Below are 17,775 nucleotides of genomic sequence, written 5' to 3'. Positions count from 1 at the left end.
CTTGGAATAAACATTAAATGTAGTTCATACAGATGAACTTCTGTATGAAGTTGTAACAATATACACTGATGGCCAGTGCACAAGCATTGGGGGTGGCAGCAGTAACACAACTATTAAAGATCTTCCTTCAGTGAAAGGATCTGATGTCATGAACAATTGATGGACGTCACAAATCCATGAGCAATTAACTTCCAGAGATGTTTGAATTACCTCTTCCTTGGCCAACTCTATGCAGTGATTATAAAGTACTGTTGGGACAGTGCTGAGAAAGATCAAACCTGACATAGGACGCACTGCAGATCCTAATGCTCAATATCGAAATGTTATGACGCGCATATTTTAAAATTATATTCCTGTTATATTTTGTAATACTAGTATGACTTTAAAGGCTGATAAAAGCAATTGTTAAACTATCCAACTGAATTAACAGTCTCTGCATTATGAGTCAGTCCTAATGAAAGCCAACAATAAAAATCCAGACGACTCCTGGCAAATTTGAGGGGGTTTCCCTTGCTCAAATTCTTCTCAAACTTCACATTAACCAATAGAACTTCATCAAAGAAAATGTCATGGAATCAATGCAACAGAAGCTGCAGTTTGTGTAGATACAAACTCAGGAGGGTGTGGTGGTGGGGGGCTGCAAAGATGGCTGGAGAATTGCAGCAGCCGCAGGAGGGTGTTAAGGAGGAATGATATGACGGATGTAGAAATGGGTAGCCTTGGTGACAGAACACATAAACACAGCTCTAGGTCAAAGAGGGCACCAATCGTCTCATCTTCTGAATCTGTCGGACCATGGGTGGAACGGAAATGGCAAAGCTCCAGAGATTCGGCGGTCAGACCAAAAATATTTCCCACTTATTTTGCGACACCAGTGACCAGTTCCAACCTGAATTCTAAATGAAAGCAGGAACTGGAACAGGACCCAAAAAACTCAAAAAAAACCCCACTTCAGATTTTTTTTTACATTATTTGTGCAGATATTATATCTGCTTTTATAATTTTGGTACAAAATAAGTTGGAGAGCAAGTTATTGCATGAAAAATAATCAGAACCAAGTGACTTGGTCAAACCTGTGTTCAAAGCACTAAATCAGGGAATCAGAGAAGACTCATGGGACTTTTGCTGAAGGTTATCAAACATGGGTCACACATTTAAAGGCATTCAATAACAAACCATGGGGTGAGGTACTGGGAGCAGTCAAATATATCCTTCTGGAATACATACAAAAATAATGGCAGCGCTGCCAAAGCTGCTGTAACGGCAGTGTTGTCGCTGGTGCAGACTTGGAAGAGCTGAGAGCAGAGGCACAGCACTCCACCACAGGGTCCTACTGCCGGCGGCTTGCTACTGGGTTTAAACAGCATTTTATTTAAAATCCTGCGACTGCAGGATTTCAGCAGTGGCCTTGAGGGGTTGCAGACTCAGGAGGGGGTGGGGGGGTGGGGGGAAACCACCAGTCACGGGGAGAACACCCCACGTTGAGAAGGAGAAGCAGAGATAACCCTGATGGGTGGACGAGTGAAGAGCTCTGCGACTAAAAGACCCACACAGGCAGTGACCTATTGGTGACGCAAGCGAGGAATCCATACAGGCTGTGGGCAACTCTAGGTCAAATGACTCACACCAGATTGTGGGCTGCTGGAGACTGGCTCATTGGAACCAGATATTAGAACTGGGATTTGAAAGGATGCAGAGGGCAAGGAGGGTTCCCAAAAAGCTGAAGGCTTCCTCATCGTGTCGGCGGTTTGGATCTGGGTCAGGACTGGCGACAGTTTGAACAGGGGGCTGTCAGCTTCACAGGCTGCGGAGAAGCTGGAGGTGAATCCAGGGGTGCTCGGTGACTCTAGAGAGACTCTCTTTTGCTTCTCTTTCTCTTACTGTAATAGGCATCGGGCAATGTTAATGGCAAATCTTTACCTGCCTTATGGCTGACTAAAGGCAAATTTTAGTGTAATATTACATTTCAGTTTTATTACATGACAATAAATAGTATATGATCTGATTTGCAAGAGTGGAATTAGATGGCCCTCATATACCACTGACTTTCTTTACAGCCTCAAGTGTGGCACAGTTTAGCGAGGTGGTTAGCGCAATACTGTTACAGTGCCAGTGGCCAGGACAGGGGTTCGAAATACTGCGTGGTCTGTAAGGAGTTTGTACGTTCTCCCTATGTCTGCATGGGTTTCCTTCAGATCCATTCAAAAAAAGCACCGGAAATTTTAGGTCAATTGGGTGTAATTGGGCAGCATGGGCTTGAAGGCTGTAACTGTACAGTTCGTCTAAATTTTTTAAAAAACTCACTGTACCTTCAGAAGTTCTGTGCTCAGGTGAAGCCAAACTGCTTGCGATTTACTGTGAATCTGCATTCATTTAGATTTCAGTTCTCAACCAAGCAGCACCAAGAACGGCAAAATCCTCCACATTTGGTCAGTTGCTTGCAATCCTCACATTCAAATCCAGTTAATGATCTTGTTGCATGGGATGTCTTGAAGCAAGAAGCTCTCAGGAGAATAAATTCTCTGCAATTTGAAATAAAAATGCAACTGTAAAGGCACCAAAAGTTCAGATAAATATACACAACCATACAGCACAGAACAGGCCTTTTGGCCCAACTCATCTATCCTGACAAAACTGGCATTCTGAGCTTGTCCCACTTGCCTGCATTTGGTGCATAAACCTTCCTATCTCAATGTAAACCCAAGAAGAGATAATGATGACAAAACTTACTCTGTACTCATTTAGAACTCAATTGGATAATAAATAATAATTATTTTCACACAATGCAAGTTCCTCCCCATTTCAAACCTATTCCCACTGTTAAGACAACAGGTTTCCCACCATCAGTCATTCCCATTCTCCACGCAAGGCACCTCTACACTGTCTTCCATCTTTCTTGCCTCATTAGTCCAGCTTTGACTGGCTGCAAGACCACGTGGGACTGGGTCGAACCTGGATGCAGGCTGGTGCCAATCTGAGCTCATTTGAAATGTGACAGTAGGAAGTGAACTGCTGCAAAAAAATTTCTTAGTGGCTTGAGGAGTGTCAGGAGATTCTGTATGTCACCAAAGACTCAAAAACTTCTACAGGTGTACAGTGGAGAACAGTCTGGCTGGTTGCATCACTGTCTGCTATGGAGGTGCCAATGCACAGGACTGGAAAAGACTACAGAGAGTTGAGAACTCGGCCAGTGCCATCATGGGCATCAGACTTCACTCCATCAAGGACATTTACAATAGAAGCAGCTTCTATCCTCAAGGAACCTCACCACTCAGGCCATGCCCTCTTCACTCTGCTACCATCAGGAAAGAGATACAGGAGCCTGAACCAAACACCCAACAGCACAAGGACAGCTTTTTCCCATCCACCATCAGATTTCTGAACAGACAATGAACCACAGACTCTACCTCACTTTCTCCTATTTTCTTGGTACTATTTATTTACTCTTGAAAAATAATTTATAGCAATATTTGTGCTGTATGTAATGTTGCCACAGAGAATTTTGTGACACGTTTATGACAATAAATTTTGATTTTTCTGACAATACACATTTGGGGAAACAGATGGTGTTACATCTACCAGGACCTGTTTACAGGAAATGAAGTTAGAGATCTCATCTCTTCTCAATGAACTCTGCAGCAATGCCCGTTGTGGCAAACTGGAGTGCTAGGGTGTAACCTGGGCAACCTTGGCACAGAAGGCTGTCCTAAGTCACCAACCATTCCTGGTGATTATGGATTCCACTCTCCTCCTCAGCAAACACCCTCTGAAGAAAAGTTCATTGATCTGCATCATTAGCTTCAGCTCTCCCTCCACAGATCCTGACTGATCTGCTGAGAACCATAGAACATTATAGCACAGAAACAGGCCCCTTCAGCCCTTCTAGTCTGTGTTGAACCATTTTTCCGCCTAGTCCCACTGACTTACTCCCAGTCCATAGCCTTCCATACCTCTCCCATCCATGTAATTGTCCAAATTCTTCTTAAAATTGAGCCTGCATTCACCACTTCAGCTGGGAGCTTATCCCCACTTCCACCAGTCTCTTTGTGAAGAAGTTCCCTCTAAACCAGTGGTTCCCAACCTTTTACTTTCCACGCACATACCACTTTAAGTGTTCCCTATGCCATGTGTTCTGTGATTAGTAAGTGATTGCTTAAGGTGGTATGTGGGTGGAAATGGACCCAATTATTACTGAAATATTTTGCTTGAGATAAATTGTCATTGACCCATTTCCTTTGGCGTTATGAAACTGGGCATAACGAATCAATTTGGAATGATTAAAACAGTGGTTTTCAAACTTTTTCTTTCCACCCACATACCACCTTAATCAATCCCTTACTAATCACAGAACACTTATGGCATAGGGAATACTTAAAGTGGTATGTGAGTGGAAAGTAAAAGGTTGGGAACCACTGCTCTAAACCAAACCTTTTTCTTTCCACTCACATACCACTAGGTATTTCCTATGCCATAGGTGCTCTGTGATTAGTAAGGGATTGATTAAGGTGGCATGTGGATGGAAAGAAAAAGCTTGAAAACCACTGTTTTAATCATACCTAATTGACTCGTTAATGTGCCCGGTTTCATAACTCCAAAGGAAATGGGCCAATGACAATTTTTCCCAAGCAAAATATTTCAGTAACAATTGGGTCTAGAGCAATGATTCTCAACCTTCCCTTCCCACTCACATCCCACCCTAAGCAATCCCTTACTAATCACGGGGCACCGATGGTATAGGGAAGTGGATGGAATGTGAGTGGAAAGAAAATGGTTGGGAACCACTGCCCTAAACTTTTCCCCTTTCACTCTTAACCCATGTCCTCTGGTTTAAATTTAAATTTAGACATACATTATGACAACAGGCCATTTTGGTCCATGAGTCCATGCTGCCCAATTTACACCCAATTAACCTAACCCCCCCCCCCTACGATTTGAATAGTGGTAGGAAACTAGAGCCCATGCAGATTCGGGGAGAATGTACAAACTCCTTACAATATCTCACCTGCCCTCAGCAGAAAAAAGCCTACCTATATTTTCTCGATCTATCCCCCACATAATTTTAAATACCTCTAATAAATATCCCCTCATTCTTCTCTGCTCCAGGGAATAAAATCCAAACCGTTTCCCTGTAACTCAGTTCCTGAAGTCCAGGCAACATCCAACCTTTTCTGTCCTTGTGTCATCTGTAGCCCATGCAGATGAACTGACGTACCCCAGAGAACCTCTCCTGAACCACTGACAATCCAACCAAGGAACCCGTGGTAGAGACTCCAACTCTGTTCAACACATGCCTTGGAACACTTTCAAACGATTTTTAAAAAATAAATCCACTGTGCAGACCCTTCAGTAAATGGAACCCAATCTTCAGAGTCACACCATATGGACACAGCACCATGACCAGGAATGGAATCAACATCTGGCTCAGATCATGCAAAACCTGGACATCTCTCAGGCCTGGTCATGTTAGAAATCAGAATCAGAATTTATTGTCATGAACAAGTCACAAAATTTGTTATTTTGCAGCAGCGTCACACAGTGCAAACGTTTATGAAAAAAATCACCTTGCAAAAATTAAAATAATGCACGTAAAGTCAAAGTAAAGCAGTGTCTTTGGTTCATTGATCATTTAGGAATTTGATGGCAGAAGGGAAGAAACTGTCCATGAGCTGCTGAGTGTTCATCTTCAGGCTCCTGTACCTTTTTCCCCAATGATAGCGGAGTGAAGAGGGAATGGCCTGGAGATGTCTTTGATGAAGTCCAGTGCCCGTGATGTCACATGGCGAGCTAACAACCCTCTGGAGATTTTTCTTGTCTTGAACTTAGGCACTTCCGAAATGCACAGTGATGCAACCAGTCAGAATTCTTTCCACGGTACACCTGTCGAAATGTGCTTTGATGACATTCCAAATCTCAACAAAATTTAGCCACTAGTGAGCCTTCCTCATGATTGGAAAGACACAGAGGTGCCAAGACAGACCCTCAGAGATGTTGACTCCCAGGAATTTGAAGTTTTTGACCCTCTCCACTGTTGACCCTTCAATGTGGACTGGTTCGTGTTCTCCTGACTTCCTCCTGAAGTCCACATTCATCTCCTTGATTCTGGCTAACGTTGAGTGCAATTCTCTCAACCTCTGAAATTTTCAATCTAAAGATCTTCCGAGAATCCACCAAAAATATGCTGGTTTTGCTTTATTTAAAACTTATCACTGTGCTAACGTTGAGTGCAATTCTCTCAACCTCTGAAATTAGATGGGCCCCCACCAGTTATATACTTCTGCACAGTGATATGTTTTAAATAAAGCAAAACCAGCATATTTTTGGTGGATTCTCGGAAGATCTTTCCTGGAACCAACACACCAATGGCATCATGAAGAAAGCCTCTACTTCCTCAGGAGTTTGCGGAGGAGCTAGTGGAGTTGTTCAAGTGAACCGGTACGGACTTGAAGGGCTGACATGGCCTGTTTCCGTGCTGTAAACGGTTATATGGTTAAACAGTCTGCTGGCCTTGCTACAATGGGAAAGGGTCATAATGACTTTGAGCAGGAGACTCTACCAGGGAAAACTTTTGCTGCTTGGAGCTGCCCAGTTCCCACAACATCCCTACTGCAGGCCGTCACATTTGACTGCCGACTGCTTTGAAGATGATCAAATCGGTGGTGTTTAGAGACGCAGCAACAGTTTCGCTAAGGAAACACCAAGAGGCTTGAAACAAGACTGGCCTGGCCTGGCGGCTCCCTGGTGAGATTGCCCAAGGTTCCGGTCAGTGTACATCAGTGGGACTCCCAGCCAGGTGTCATGTCGTAACATTTGACTGAAGGCAGTGCCTGAGTTTTGCGTTAACTTGCTTCATCTGCCTATCCTTCCACCTACTTTTGTTGCAGTTCTTAAATTATAGTATCTACATTTTACAAGGGGGAGGAATGGAAAAGAGATATTAATTGCTCATTTCTGCAGACAGACACATAAAGCATGATTTCCCTTACAAGCTGGAGGGAGGGGACAAAGAAACCCACAACTGCAGTCTTCCCTCCCCTTTCTCTTTCCTTCCCCCCGTCCCTTACCCTCTCTCCCCACACTCCTTCCCTCCCCTTCCTCCACTCCCTTCCACCTCTGTCCCTCCCCCTCTCTTCTATGTGCTTTCTCTTCCCCCTTTTTCTTACCCCCCCACATCTCCTCTCCCACCCCTCACTCCCTACCCGCTCCTTCTCACCCCCAATCTTTCTTAATCCCCTCTTCCCCCTCCCCTCTCACCTCCCCTTTTAAGCACCACCTTCCCCACTTCCCCTTCTTCATCCATCCCTCCCTTCTCTCTTGCCCCTCCCTTTCACCTTTATCTCTCCCCTCGTCTTCACCACCTTCACTCCTGTTCCCCTTCCCTCCTCCTCTTTATCTCCCCTTCCATCCCCATTCCCATGGCATGAGGAACAAGTTCATTGATTGGCATGTGAATTTCATCTGGGGAGGGAGGGGTTGGGCGGGGCGTGCGGGGGGCGGAAGACGCGGGGCGTGCGGGGGCGGAAGACGCGGGGCGTGCGGGGGCGGAAGACGCGGGGCGTGCGGGGGCGGAAGACGCGGGGCGTGCGGGGGCGGAAGACGCGGGGCGTGCGGGGGCGGAAGACGCGGGGCGTGCGGGGGCGGAAGACGCGGGGCGTGCGGGGGCGGAAGACGCGGGGCGTGCGGGGGGCGGAAGACGCGGGGCGTGCGGGGGCGGAAGACGCGGGGCGTGCGGGGGCGGAAGACGCGGGGCGTGCGGGGCAGAAGACGCGGGGCGTGCGGGGGCGGAAGACGCGGGACGTGCGGGGGCGGAAGACGCGGGGCGTGCGGGGGCGGAAGACGCGGGGCGTGCGGGGGCGGAAGACGCGGGGCGTGCGGGGGCGGAAGACGCGGGGCGTGCGGGGGCGGAAGACGCGGGGCGTGCGGGGGCAGAAGACGCGGGGCGTGCGGGGGCGGAAGACGCGGGGCGTGCGGGGGCGAAGACGCGGGGCGTGCGGGGGCGGAAGACGCGGGGCGTGCGGGGGCGGAAGACGCGGGGCGTGCGGGGGCGGAAGACGCGGGGCGTGCGGGGGCGGAAGACGCGGGGCGTGCGGGGGCGGAAGACGCGGGGCGTGCGGGGGCGGAAGACGCGGGGCGTGCGGGGGCGGAAGACGCGGGGCGTGCGGGGGCGGAAGACGCGGGGCGTGCGGGGGCGGAAGACGCGGGGCGTGCGGGGGCGGAAGACGCGGGGCGTGCGGGGGCGGAAGACGCGGGGCGTGCGGGGGCGGAAGACGCGGGGCGTGCGGGGGCGGAAGACGCGGGGCGTGCGGGGGCGGAAGACGCGGGGCGTGCGGGGGCGGAAGACGCGGGGCGTGCGGGGCGGAAGACGCGGGGCGTGCGGGGGGCGGAAGACGCGGGGCGTGCGGGGGCGGAAGACGCGGGGCGTGCGGGGGCGGAAGACGCGGGGCGTGCGGGGGGCGGAAGACGCGGGGCGTGCGGGGGCGGAAGACGCGGGGCGTGCGGGGGCGGAAGACGCGGGGCGTGCGGGGGCGGAAGACGCCGGGGCGTGCGGGGGCGGAAGACGCGGGGCGTGCGGGGGCGGAAGACGCGGGGCGTGCGGGGGCGGAAGACGCGGGGCGTGCGGGGGCGGAAGACGTGGGGCGTGCGGGGGCGGAAGACGCGGCGCGTGGCGGGGCGAAAGATGAGGTGCGTGGTGGGGGGGGGGAGAGCGGCGTCCCGTTGGGGAGGGAAGAGGGTGCGGAGTCCCGGGGAGGGGGGGGAAGAAGAGAGAGAGAGAAAAAAAGTGGTGCCCGGAGTTAAGAAGAAAGAAAGCGGAGGCAAGGGCCTCGGGGGTGGGGGAGCGCAGAGTGGCGGGGGGGAGAGCAGCGGAGTGGCGGGGGGAGAGCAGCGGAGTGGCGGGGGGGAGAGCAGCGGAGTGGCGGGGGGGAGAGCAGCGGAGTGGCGGGGGGGAGAGCAGCGGAGTGGCGGGGGGGAGAGCAGCGGGAGTGGCGGGGGGGGAGAGCAGCGGAGAGTGGCGGGGGGGAGAGCAGCGGAGTGGCGGGGGGGAGAGCAGCGGAGTGGCGGGGGGGAGAGCAGCGGAGTGGCGGGGGGGAGAGCAGCGGAGTGGCGGGGGGGAGAGCAGCGGAGTGGCGGGGGGGAGAGCAGCGGAGTGGCGGGGGGGAGAGCAGCGGAGTGGCGGGGGGGAGAGCAGCGGAGTGGCGGGGGGGAGAGCAGCGGAGTGGCGGGGGGGAGAGCAGCGGAGTGGCGGGGGGGAGAGCAGCGGAGTGGCGGGGGGGAGAGCAGCGGAGTGGCGGGGGGGAGAGCAGCGGAGTCGTGGCGGGGGGGAGAGCAGCGGAGTGGCGGGGGGAGAGCAGCGGAGTGGCGGGGGGGAGAGCAGCGGAGTGGCGGGGGGGAGAGCAGCGGAGTGGCGGGGGGGAGAGCAGCGGAGTGGCGGGGGGGGAGAGCAGCGGCGAAGCTCGAGTGGCGGGGGGGAGAGCAGCGGAGTGGCGGGGGGGGAGAGCAGCGGAGTGGCGGGGGGGGGAGAGCAGCGGAGTGGCGGGGGGGAGAGCAGCGGAGTGGCGGGGGGGAGAGCAGCGGAGTGGCGGGGGGGGAGAGCAGCGGAGTGGCGGGGGGGAGAGCGAGGAGTGCAGGAGTGGCGGGGGGAGAGCAGCGGAGTGGCGGGGGGGAGAGCAGCGGAGTGGCGGGGGGGAGAGCAGCGGAGTGGGCGGGGGGGGAGAGCAGCGGAGTGGGGGGAGAGGCGGGGGGGGGAGAGCAGCGGAGTGGCGGGGGGGAGAGCAGCGGAGTGGCGGGGGGGGAGAGCAGCGGAGTGGCGGGGGGGAGAGCAGCGGAGTGGCGGGGGGAGAGCAGCGGAGTGGCGGGGGGGAGAGCAGCGGAGTGGCGGGGGAGCCGAGGCGGGGGGAGAGCAGCGGAGTGGCGGGGGGGAGAGCAGCGGAGTGGCGGGGGGGAGAGCAGCGGAGTGGCGGGGGGGAGAGCAGCGGAGTAGTGGCGGGGGGGAGAGCAGCGGAGTGGCGGGGGGGAGAGCAGCGGAGTGGCGGGGGGAGAGCAGCGGAGTGGCGGGGGGGAGAGCAGCGGAGTGGCGGGGGGAGAGCAGCGGAGTGGCGGGGGGGAGAGCAGCGGAGTGGCGGGGGGGAGAGCAGCGGAGTGGCGGGGGGGAGAGCAGCGGAGTGGCGGGGGGGAGAGCAGCGGAGTGAGCGGTGGCGGGGGAGAGCAGCGGAGTGGCGGGGGGGGAGAGCAGCGGAGTGGCGGGGGGGAGAGCAGCGGAGTGGCGGGGGGGAGAGCAGCGGAGTGGCGGGGGGGAGAGCAGCGGAAGTGGCGGGGGGAGAGCAGCGGAGTGGCGGGGGGGAGAGCAGCGGAGTGGCGGGGGGGAGAGCAGCGGAGTGGCGGGGGGGGAGAGCAGCGGTAGTGGCGGGGGGAGAGCAGCGGAGTGGCGGGGGGGAGAGCAGCGGAGTGGCGGGGGGGGAGAGCAGCGGAGTGGCGGGGGGGAGAGCAGCGGAGTGGCGGGGGGGAGAGCAGCGGGACAGTGGCGGGGGGGAGAGCAGCGGAGTGGCGGGGGGGAGAGCAGCGGAGTGGCGGGGGGGAGAGCAGCGGAGTGGCGGGGGGGAGAGCAGCGGAGTGGCGGGGGGGAGAGCAGCGGAGTGGCGGGGGGGAGAGCAGCGGAGTGGCGGGGGGAGAGCAGCGGAGTGGCGGGGGGAGCGCGAGCAGCGGAAGCACAGTGGCGGGGGGGAGAGCAGCGGAGTGGCGGGGGGGAGAGCAGCGGAGTGGCGGGGGGAGAGCAGCGGAGTGGCGGGGGGAGAGCAGCGGAGTGGCGGGGGGGAGAGCAGCGGAGTGGCGGGGGGGAGAGCAGCGGAGTGGCGGGGGGGAGAGCAGCGGAGTGGCGGGGGGGAGAGCAGCGGAGTGGCGGGGGGGAGAGCAGCGGAGTGGCGGGGGGAGGAGAGCAGCGGAGTGGCGGGGGGGAGAGCAGCGGAGTGGCGGGGGGGGAGAGCAGCGGAGTGGCGGGGGAGAGCAGCGGAGTGGCGGGGGGGAGAGCAGCGGAGTGGCGGGGGGGAGAGCAGCGGAGTGGCGGGGGGGAGAGCAGCGGAGTGGCGGGGGGGAGAGCAGCGGAGTGGCGGGGGGGGGGAGAGCAGCGGAGTGGCGGGGGGGAGAGCAGCGGAGTGGCGGGGCGGGGAGAGCAGCGGAGTGGCGGGGGGGAGAGCAGCGGAGTGGCGGGGGGGAGAGCAGCGGAGTGGCGGGGGGGGAGAGCAGCGGAGTGGCGGGGGGGGAGAGCAGCGAGTGGCGGGGGGGAGAGCAGCGGAGTGGCGGGGGGGAGAGCAGCGGAGTGGCGGGGGGAGAGCAGCGGAGTGGCGGGGGGGAGAGCAGCGGAGTGGCGGGGGGGAGAGCAGCGGAGTGGCGGGGGGAGAGCAGCGGAGTGGCGGGGGAGAGCAGCGGAGTGGCGGGGGGGAGAGCAGCGGAGTGGCGGGGGGGAGAGCAGCGAGTGGCGGGGGGAGAGCAGCGGAGTGGCGGGGGGGAGAGCAGCGGAGTGGCGGGGGGGAGAGCAGCGGAGTGGCGGGGGGGAGAGCAGCGGAGTGGCGGGGGGGAGAGCAGCGGAGTGGCGGTGGGGGGAGAGCAGCGGAGTGGCGGGGGGAGAGCAGCGGAGTGGCGGGGGGGAGAGCAGCGGAGTGGCGGGGGGGGAGAGCAGCGGAGTGGCGGGGGGGAGAGCAGCGGAGTGGCGGGGGGGGAGAGCAGCGGAGTGGCGGGGGGGAGAGCAGCGGAGTGGCGGGGGGGAGAGCAGCGGAGTGGCGGGGGGAGAGCAGCGGAGTGGCGGGGGGGAGAGCAGCGGAGTGGCGGGGGGGAGAGCAGCGAGTGGCGGGGGGGAGAGCAGCGGAGTGGCGGGGGGGAGAGCAGCGGAGTGGGCGGGGGGAGAGCAGCGGAGTGGCGGGGGGGGGGGAGAGCAGCGGAGTGGCGGGGGGGAGAGCAGCGGAGTGGCGGGGGGGAGAGCAGCGGAGTGGCGGGGGGGAGAGCAGGCGGAGTGGCGGGGGGGAGAGCAGCGGAGTGGCGGGGGGAGAGCAGCGGAGTGGCGGGGGGGAGAGCAGCGGAGTGGCGGGTGGGAGAGCAGCGGAGTGGCGGGGGGGAGAGCAGCGGAGTGGCGGGGGGAGAGCAGCGGAGTGTGGCGGGGGGGAGAGCAGCGGAGTGGCGGGGGGGGAGAGCAGCGGAGTGGCGGGGGGGAGAGCAGCGGAGTGGCGGGGGGGAGAGCAGCGGAGTGGCGGGGGGGAGAGCAGCGGAGTGGCGGGGGGGAGAGCAGCGGAGTGGCGGGGGGGAGAGCAGCGGAGTGGCGGGGGGGGAGAGCAGCGGAGTGGCGGGGGGAGAGCAGCGGAGTGGCGGGGGGGAGAGCAGCGGAGTGGAGGGGGAGAGCAGCGGAGGGCGGGGGGAGAGCAGCGGAGTGGCGGGGGGGAGAGCAGCGGAGTGGCGGGGGGGAGAGCAGCGGAGTGAGCGGGGGGGGGAGAGCAGCGGAGTGGCGGGGGGAGAGAGCGAGGGCGGGGGGAGAGCAGCGAGTGGCGGGGGGGAGAGCAGCGGAGTGGCGGGGGGAGAGCAGCGGAGTGGCGGGGGGGAGAGCAGCGGAGTGGCGGGGGGGAGAGCAGCGGAGTGGCGGGGGGGAGAGCAGCGGAGTGGCGGGGGGGAGAGCAGCGGAGTGGCGGGGGGGAGAGCAGCGGAGTGGCGGGGGGGAGAGCAGCGGAGTGGCGGGGGGGAGAGCAGCGGAGTGGCGGGGGGGAGAGCAGCGGAGTGGCGGGGGGGAGAGCAGCGGAGTGGCGGGGGGGGAGAGCAGCGGAGTGGCGGGGGGGAGAGCAGCGGAGTGGCGGGGGGAGAGCAGCGGTGAGAGCTGCGAGTGGCGGGGGGAGAGCAGCGGAGTGGCGGGGGGGAGAGCAGCGGAGTGCGGGGGGGAGAGCAGCGGAGTGGCGGGGGGGAGAGAGGCAGCGGAGTGGCGGGGGGGAGAGCAGCGGAGTGGCGGGGGGGAGAGCAGCGGAGTGGCGGGGGGGAGAGCAGCGGAGTGGCGGGGGGGAGAGCAGCGGAAGTGGCGGGGGGGAGAGCAGCGGGAGTGGCGGGGGGAGAGCAGCGAGCGGAGAGCACGTGCGGGGGGGAGAGCAGCGGAGTGGCGGGGGGGAGAGCAGCGGAAGTGGCGGGGGGGAGAGCAGCGGAGTGGCGGGGGGGAGAGCAGCGGAGTGGCGGGGGGGAGAGCAGCGGAGTGGCGGGGGGGAGAGCAGCGGAGTGGCGGGGGGGAGAGCAGCGGAGTGGCGGGGGGGGAGAGCAGCGGGAGTGGCGGGGGGGAGAGCAGCGGAGTGGCGGGGGGGGAGAGCAGCGGAGTGGCGGGGGGGAGAGCAGCGGAGTGGCGGGGGGGAGAGCAGCGGAGTGGCGGGGGGGGAGAGCAGCGGAGTGGCGGGGGGGAGAGCAGCGGAGTGGCGGGGGGGAGAGCAGCGGAGTGGCGGGGGGGAGAGCAGCGGAGTGGCGGGGGGGAGAGCAGCGGAGTGGCGGGGGGGGAGAGCAGCGGAGTGGCGGGGGGGAGAGCAGCGGAGTGGCGGGGGGGAGAGCAGCGAGTGGCGGGGGGAGAGCAGCGGAGTGGCGGGGGGGAGAGCAGCGGAGTGGCGGGGGGGAGAGCAGCGGAGTGCGGGGGGAGAGCAGCGGAGTGGCGGGGGGGAGAGCAGCGGAGTGGCGGGGGGGGAGAGCAGCGGAGTGGCGGGGGGGAGAGCAGCGGAGTGGCGGGGGGGAGAGCAGCGGAGTGGCGGGGGGGAGAGCAGCGGAGTGGCGGGGGGGAGAGCAGCGGAGTGGCGGGGGGGAGAGCAGCGGAGTGGCGGGGGGGAGAGCAGCGGAGTGGCGGGGGGGAGAGCAGCGGAGTGGCGGGGGGAGAGCAGCGGAGTGGCGGGGGGGAGAGCAGCGGAGTGGCGGGGGGGAGAGCAGCGGAGTGGCGGGGGGGGAGAGCAGCGGAGTGGCGGGGGGGGAGAGCAGCGGAGTGGCGGGGGGGAGAGCAGCGGAGTGGCGGGGGGGAGAGCAGCGGAGTGGCGGGGGGGAGAGCAGCGGAGTGGCGGGGGGTGAGAGCAGCGGAGTGGCGGGGGGGGAGAGCAGCGGAGTGGCGGGGGGGAGAGCAGCGGAGTGGCGGGGGGGGAGAGCAGCGGAGTGGCGGGGGGGAGAGCAGCGGAGTGGCGGGGGGGAGAGCAGCGGGAGTGGCGGGGGGGAGAGCAGCGAGTGGCGGGGGGGAGAGCAGCGGAGTGGCGGGGGGGAGAGCAGCGGAGTGGCGGGGGGGAGAGCAGCGGAGTGGCGGGGGGGAGAGCAGCGGAGTGGCGGGGGGGGAGAGCAGCGGAGTGGCGGGGGGAGAGCAGCGGAGTGGCGGGGGGGAGAGCAGCGGAGTGGCGGGGGGGAGAGCAGCGGAGTGGCGGGGGGGAGAGCAGCGGAGTGGCGGGGGGAGAGCAGCGGAGTGGCGGGGGGGAGAGCAGCGAGTGCGGGGGAGAGCAGCGAGTGGCGGGGGGGAGAGCAGCGGAGTGGCGGGGGGAGAGCAGCGGAGTGGCGGGGGGAGAGCAGCGGAGTGGCGGGGGGGAGAGCAGCGGAGTGGCGGGGGGGGAGAGCAGCGGAGTGGCGGGGGGGAGAGCAGCGGAGTGGCGGGGGGGAGAGCAGCGGAGTGGCGGGGGGAGAGCAGCGGAGTGGCGGGGGGGAGAGCAGCGGAGTGGCGGGGGGGAGAGCAGCGGAGTGGCGGGGGGGAGAGCAGCGGAGTGGCGGGGGGGGAGAGCAGCGGAGTGGCGGGGGGGAGAGCAGCGGAGTGGCGGGGGGGAGAGCAGCGGAGTGGCGGGGGGAGAGAGCAGCGGAGTGGCGGGGGGGAGAGCAGCGGAGTGGCGGGGGGGAGAGCAGCGGAGTGGCGGGGGGAGAGCAGCGGAAGTGGCGGGGGGAGAGCAGCGGAGTGGCGGGGGGGAGAGCAGCGGAGTGGCGGGGGGGAGAGCAGCGGGGAGTGGCGGGGGGAGAGCAGCGGAGTGGCGGGGGGGAGAGCAGCGGAGTGGCGGGGGGGGAGAGCAGCGGAGTGGCGGGGGGGAGAGCAGCGGAGTGCGGGGGGGAGAGCAGCGGAGTGGCGGGGGGGAGAGCAGCGGAGGAGTGGCGGGGGGGAGAGCAGCGGAGTGGCGGGGGGGGAGAGCAGCGGAGTGGCGGGGGGGAGAGCAGCGGAGTGGCGGGGGGGGAGAGCAGCGGAGTGGCGGGGGGGAGAGCAGCGGAGTGGCGGGGGGGAGAGCAGCGGAGTGGCGGGGGGGAGAGCAGCGGAGTGGCGGGGGGGAGAGCAGCGGAGTGGCGGGGGGGAGAGCAGCGGAGTGGCGGGGGGGAGAGCAGCGGAGTGGCGGGGGGGGAGAGCAGCGGAGTGGCGGGGGGGAGAGCAGCGGAGTGGCGGGGGGGAGAGCAGCGGAGTGGCGGGGGGGAGAGCGAGGCGGGAAGTGGCGGAGGGGGGAGAGCAGCGGAGTGGCGGGGGGGAGAGCAGCGGAGTGGCGTGGGGAGAGCAGCGTAGTGGCGGGGGGAGAGCAGCGGAGTGGGGGGGGGAGAGCATGCCGAGTGGCGGGGGGGAGAGCAGCCGAGGTGTGGGGGGAGAGCAGCCGAGTGGCGGGGGGGAGAGCCGGAGTGCGGGGGGAGAGCCGAGTGCGGGGGGGGAGAGCGAGTGGGGGGAGCGATGGCGGATGCGAGTGGCAGGGGGGGAGAGCCGAGTGGCGGGGGGAGAGCCGAGTGGCGGGGGGGAGAGCGAGTGGCAGGGGGGGAGAGCCGAGTGGCAGGGGGGAGAGCCGAGTGGCAGGGGGGAGAGCCGAGTGGCAGGGGGAGTCCCGTGGGGGGGGGGGGGGAGAGGGGCGTCCGTGGGGGGGGGGAGAGGGCGTCCGTGGGGGGGGGGGGGAGAGGGGCGTCCCGAGGCGGTAGCGAGTGCTGTCAGGGGGTGAGAGCGGAGTGGCCGGGGGGAGAGCGGTAGTGGCAGGGGGGAGAGCGGAGTGGCAGGGGGGGAGAGCGGTGGCAGGGGGGAGAGCGGAGTGGCAGGGGGGAGAGCGGAGTGGCAGGGGGGAGAGCGGAGTGGCAGGGGGGAGAGCGAGTGGCAGGGGGGAGAGCGGAGTGGCAGGGGGGAGAGCGAGTGGCAGGGGGGAGAGCCGAGTGGCAGGGGGGAGAGCCGAGTGGCAGGGGGGAGAGCCGAGTGGCAGGGGGGGAGAGCCGAGTGGCAGGGGGGAGAGCCGAGTGGCAGGGGGGAGAGCCGAGTGGCAGGGGGGAGAGCGAGTGGCAGGGGGGAGAGCCGAGTGGCAGGGGGGAGAGCCGAGTGGCAGGGGGGAGAGCCGAGTGGCAGGGGGAGAGCCGTAGTGGCAGGGGGGAGAGCGACCGAGTGGCAGGGGGGAGAGCCGAGTGGCAGGGGGGAGAGCCGAGTGGCAGGGGGGGAGAGCCGAGTGGCAGGGGGGAGAGCCGAGTGCTGGCCGAGTGGGGAGAGCCGAGTGGCAGGGGGGGAGAGCCGAGTGGCAGGGGGAGAGCCGAGTGGCAGGGGGGAGAGCCGAGTGGCAGGGGGGAGAGCCGAGTGGCAGGGGGGAGAGCCGAGTGGCAGGGGGGAGAGCCGAGTGGCAGGGGGGAGAGCCGAGTGGCAGGGGGGAGAGCCGAGTGGCAGGGGGGAGAGCCGAGTGGCAGGGGGGAGAGCCGAGTGGCAGGGGGGAGAGCCGAGTGGCAGGGGGGGAGAGCCGAGTGGCAGGGGGGAGAGCCGAGTGGCAGGGGGGAGAGCCGAGTGGCAGGGGGGAGAGCCGAGTGGCAGGGGGGAGAGCGAGTGGCAGGGGGGAGAGCCGAGTGGCAGGGGGGAGAGCCGAGTGGCAGGGGGGAGAGCCGAGTGGCAGGGGGGAGAGCCGAGTGGCAGGGGGGAGAGCCGAGTGGCAGGGGGGAGAGCCGAGTGGCAGGGGGGAGAGCCGAGTGGCAGGGGGGAGAGCCGAGTGGCAGGGGGGAGAGCGAGTGGCAGGGGGGGAGAGCCGAGTGGCAGGGGGGAGAGCCGAGTGCAGGGGGGAGAGCCGAGTGGCAGGGGGGAGAGCCGAGTGGCAGGGGGGGAGAGCCGAGTAGGCAGGGTGGGGAGAGCCGAGTGGCAGGGGGGAGAGCCGAGTGGCAGTGGGGGAGAGCCGAGTGCAGGGGCGTCCCGTGGGGGGGGGGGGGGAGAGCGGCGTCCCGTGGGGGGGGGGGAGAGCGGCGTCCGTGGGGGGGGGGGGGAGAGCGGCGTCCGTGGGGGGGGGGGAGAGCGCGCGTCCCGTGGGGGGGGGGGGGGGGGGGAGAGCGGCGTCCCGTGGGGGGGGGGGGGAGAGAGCGGCGTCTCGTGGGGGGGGGGGGAGAGCGGCGTCCCGTGGCGGGGGGGTGGGGGGGTGGAGAGTGAGGGAGTAAAAGTGGTGCCCGGGGTTAGGAAGAAGGAAAGCGGAGGCGGGGGCGGGGGTTGGGAGAGAGAGAGTGAGAGAGGGAGGGAGGAGGGGGGGGAGGAGGGGGGAAGAGAGGGAGGGAGGAGGGGGGGAAGAGAGGGAGGGAGGAGGGGGGGAAGAGAGGAGGGAGGAGGGGGGGAAGAGAGGGAGGGAGGAGGGGGGGAAGAGAGGGAGGGAGGAGGGGGGGAAGAGAGGGAGGGAGGAGGGGGGGAAGAGAGGGAGGGAGGAGGGGGGGGAAGAGAGGGAGGGAGGAGGGGGGGAAGAGAGGGAGGGAGGAGGGGGGGAAGAGAGGGAGGGAGGAGGGGGGGGAAGAGAGGGAGGGAGGAGGGGGGGAAGGGAGGGAGGAGGGGGAAAGAGAGGGAGGGGAGGAGGGGGA

The 17,775-nt window shown here is 63.7% G+C and overlaps 2 protein-coding genes across 5 annotated transcripts in view; one reads left to right on the top strand and one right to left on the bottom strand.

Moving 5' to 3' along the window:
• Window positions 1-17,775, bottom strand: part of LOC138741297 (polycomb protein SCMH1-like) — a 154,697-nt gene that overhangs the window by 124,924 nt on the left and 11,998 nt on the right. For 3 of the 4 annotated variants that reach the window (XM_069895141.1, XM_069895138.1, XM_069895140.1), the window contains exon 2: window positions 2,310-2,522. The gene's annotated coding sequence lies outside the window, so the exon portion shown is untranslated. Of the gene's footprint in view, window positions 1-2,309; window positions 2,523-6,870; window positions 6,972-17,775 lie in introns of those variants that run through there. The other variant, XM_069895139.1, reaches the window with a different exon arrangement.
• Window positions 6,530-8,678, top strand: LOC138742126 (spidroin-1-like). The gene is made up of 2 exons (XM_069896312.1): window positions 6,530-6,658; window positions 7,464-8,678. Exons 1-2 carry the CDS (start codon window positions 6,530-6,532, stop codon window positions 8,676-8,678), a joined length of 1,344 nt encoding a protein of 447 aa, XP_069752413.1.

The sequence above is a fragment of the Narcine bancroftii genome, chromosome 8 (genome assembly GCF_036971445.1).
Source record: "Narcine bancroftii isolate sNarBan1 chromosome 8, sNarBan1.hap1, whole genome shotgun sequence".
NCBI lineage: Eukaryota > Metazoa > Chordata > Chondrichthyes > Torpediniformes > Narcinidae > Narcine > Narcine bancroftii.
The sequence above is the reverse complement of the archived record's forward strand: the minus strand, read 5'-3'. Positions and strand labels throughout refer to the sequence as shown.

Bases quoted from the DNA above. Each gene is read 5' to 3' on its own strand.
- LOC138742126 (XM_069896312.1), top strand. From the start codon at position 6,530: ATGACTTTGAGCAGGAGACTCTACCAGGGAAAACTTTTGCTGCTTGGA. The intron at 6,659-7,463 runs GTTTAGAGACGC...TCATCTGGGGAG, and splicing joins AAGATGATCAAATCGGTGGT to GGAGGGGTTGGGCGGGGCGT.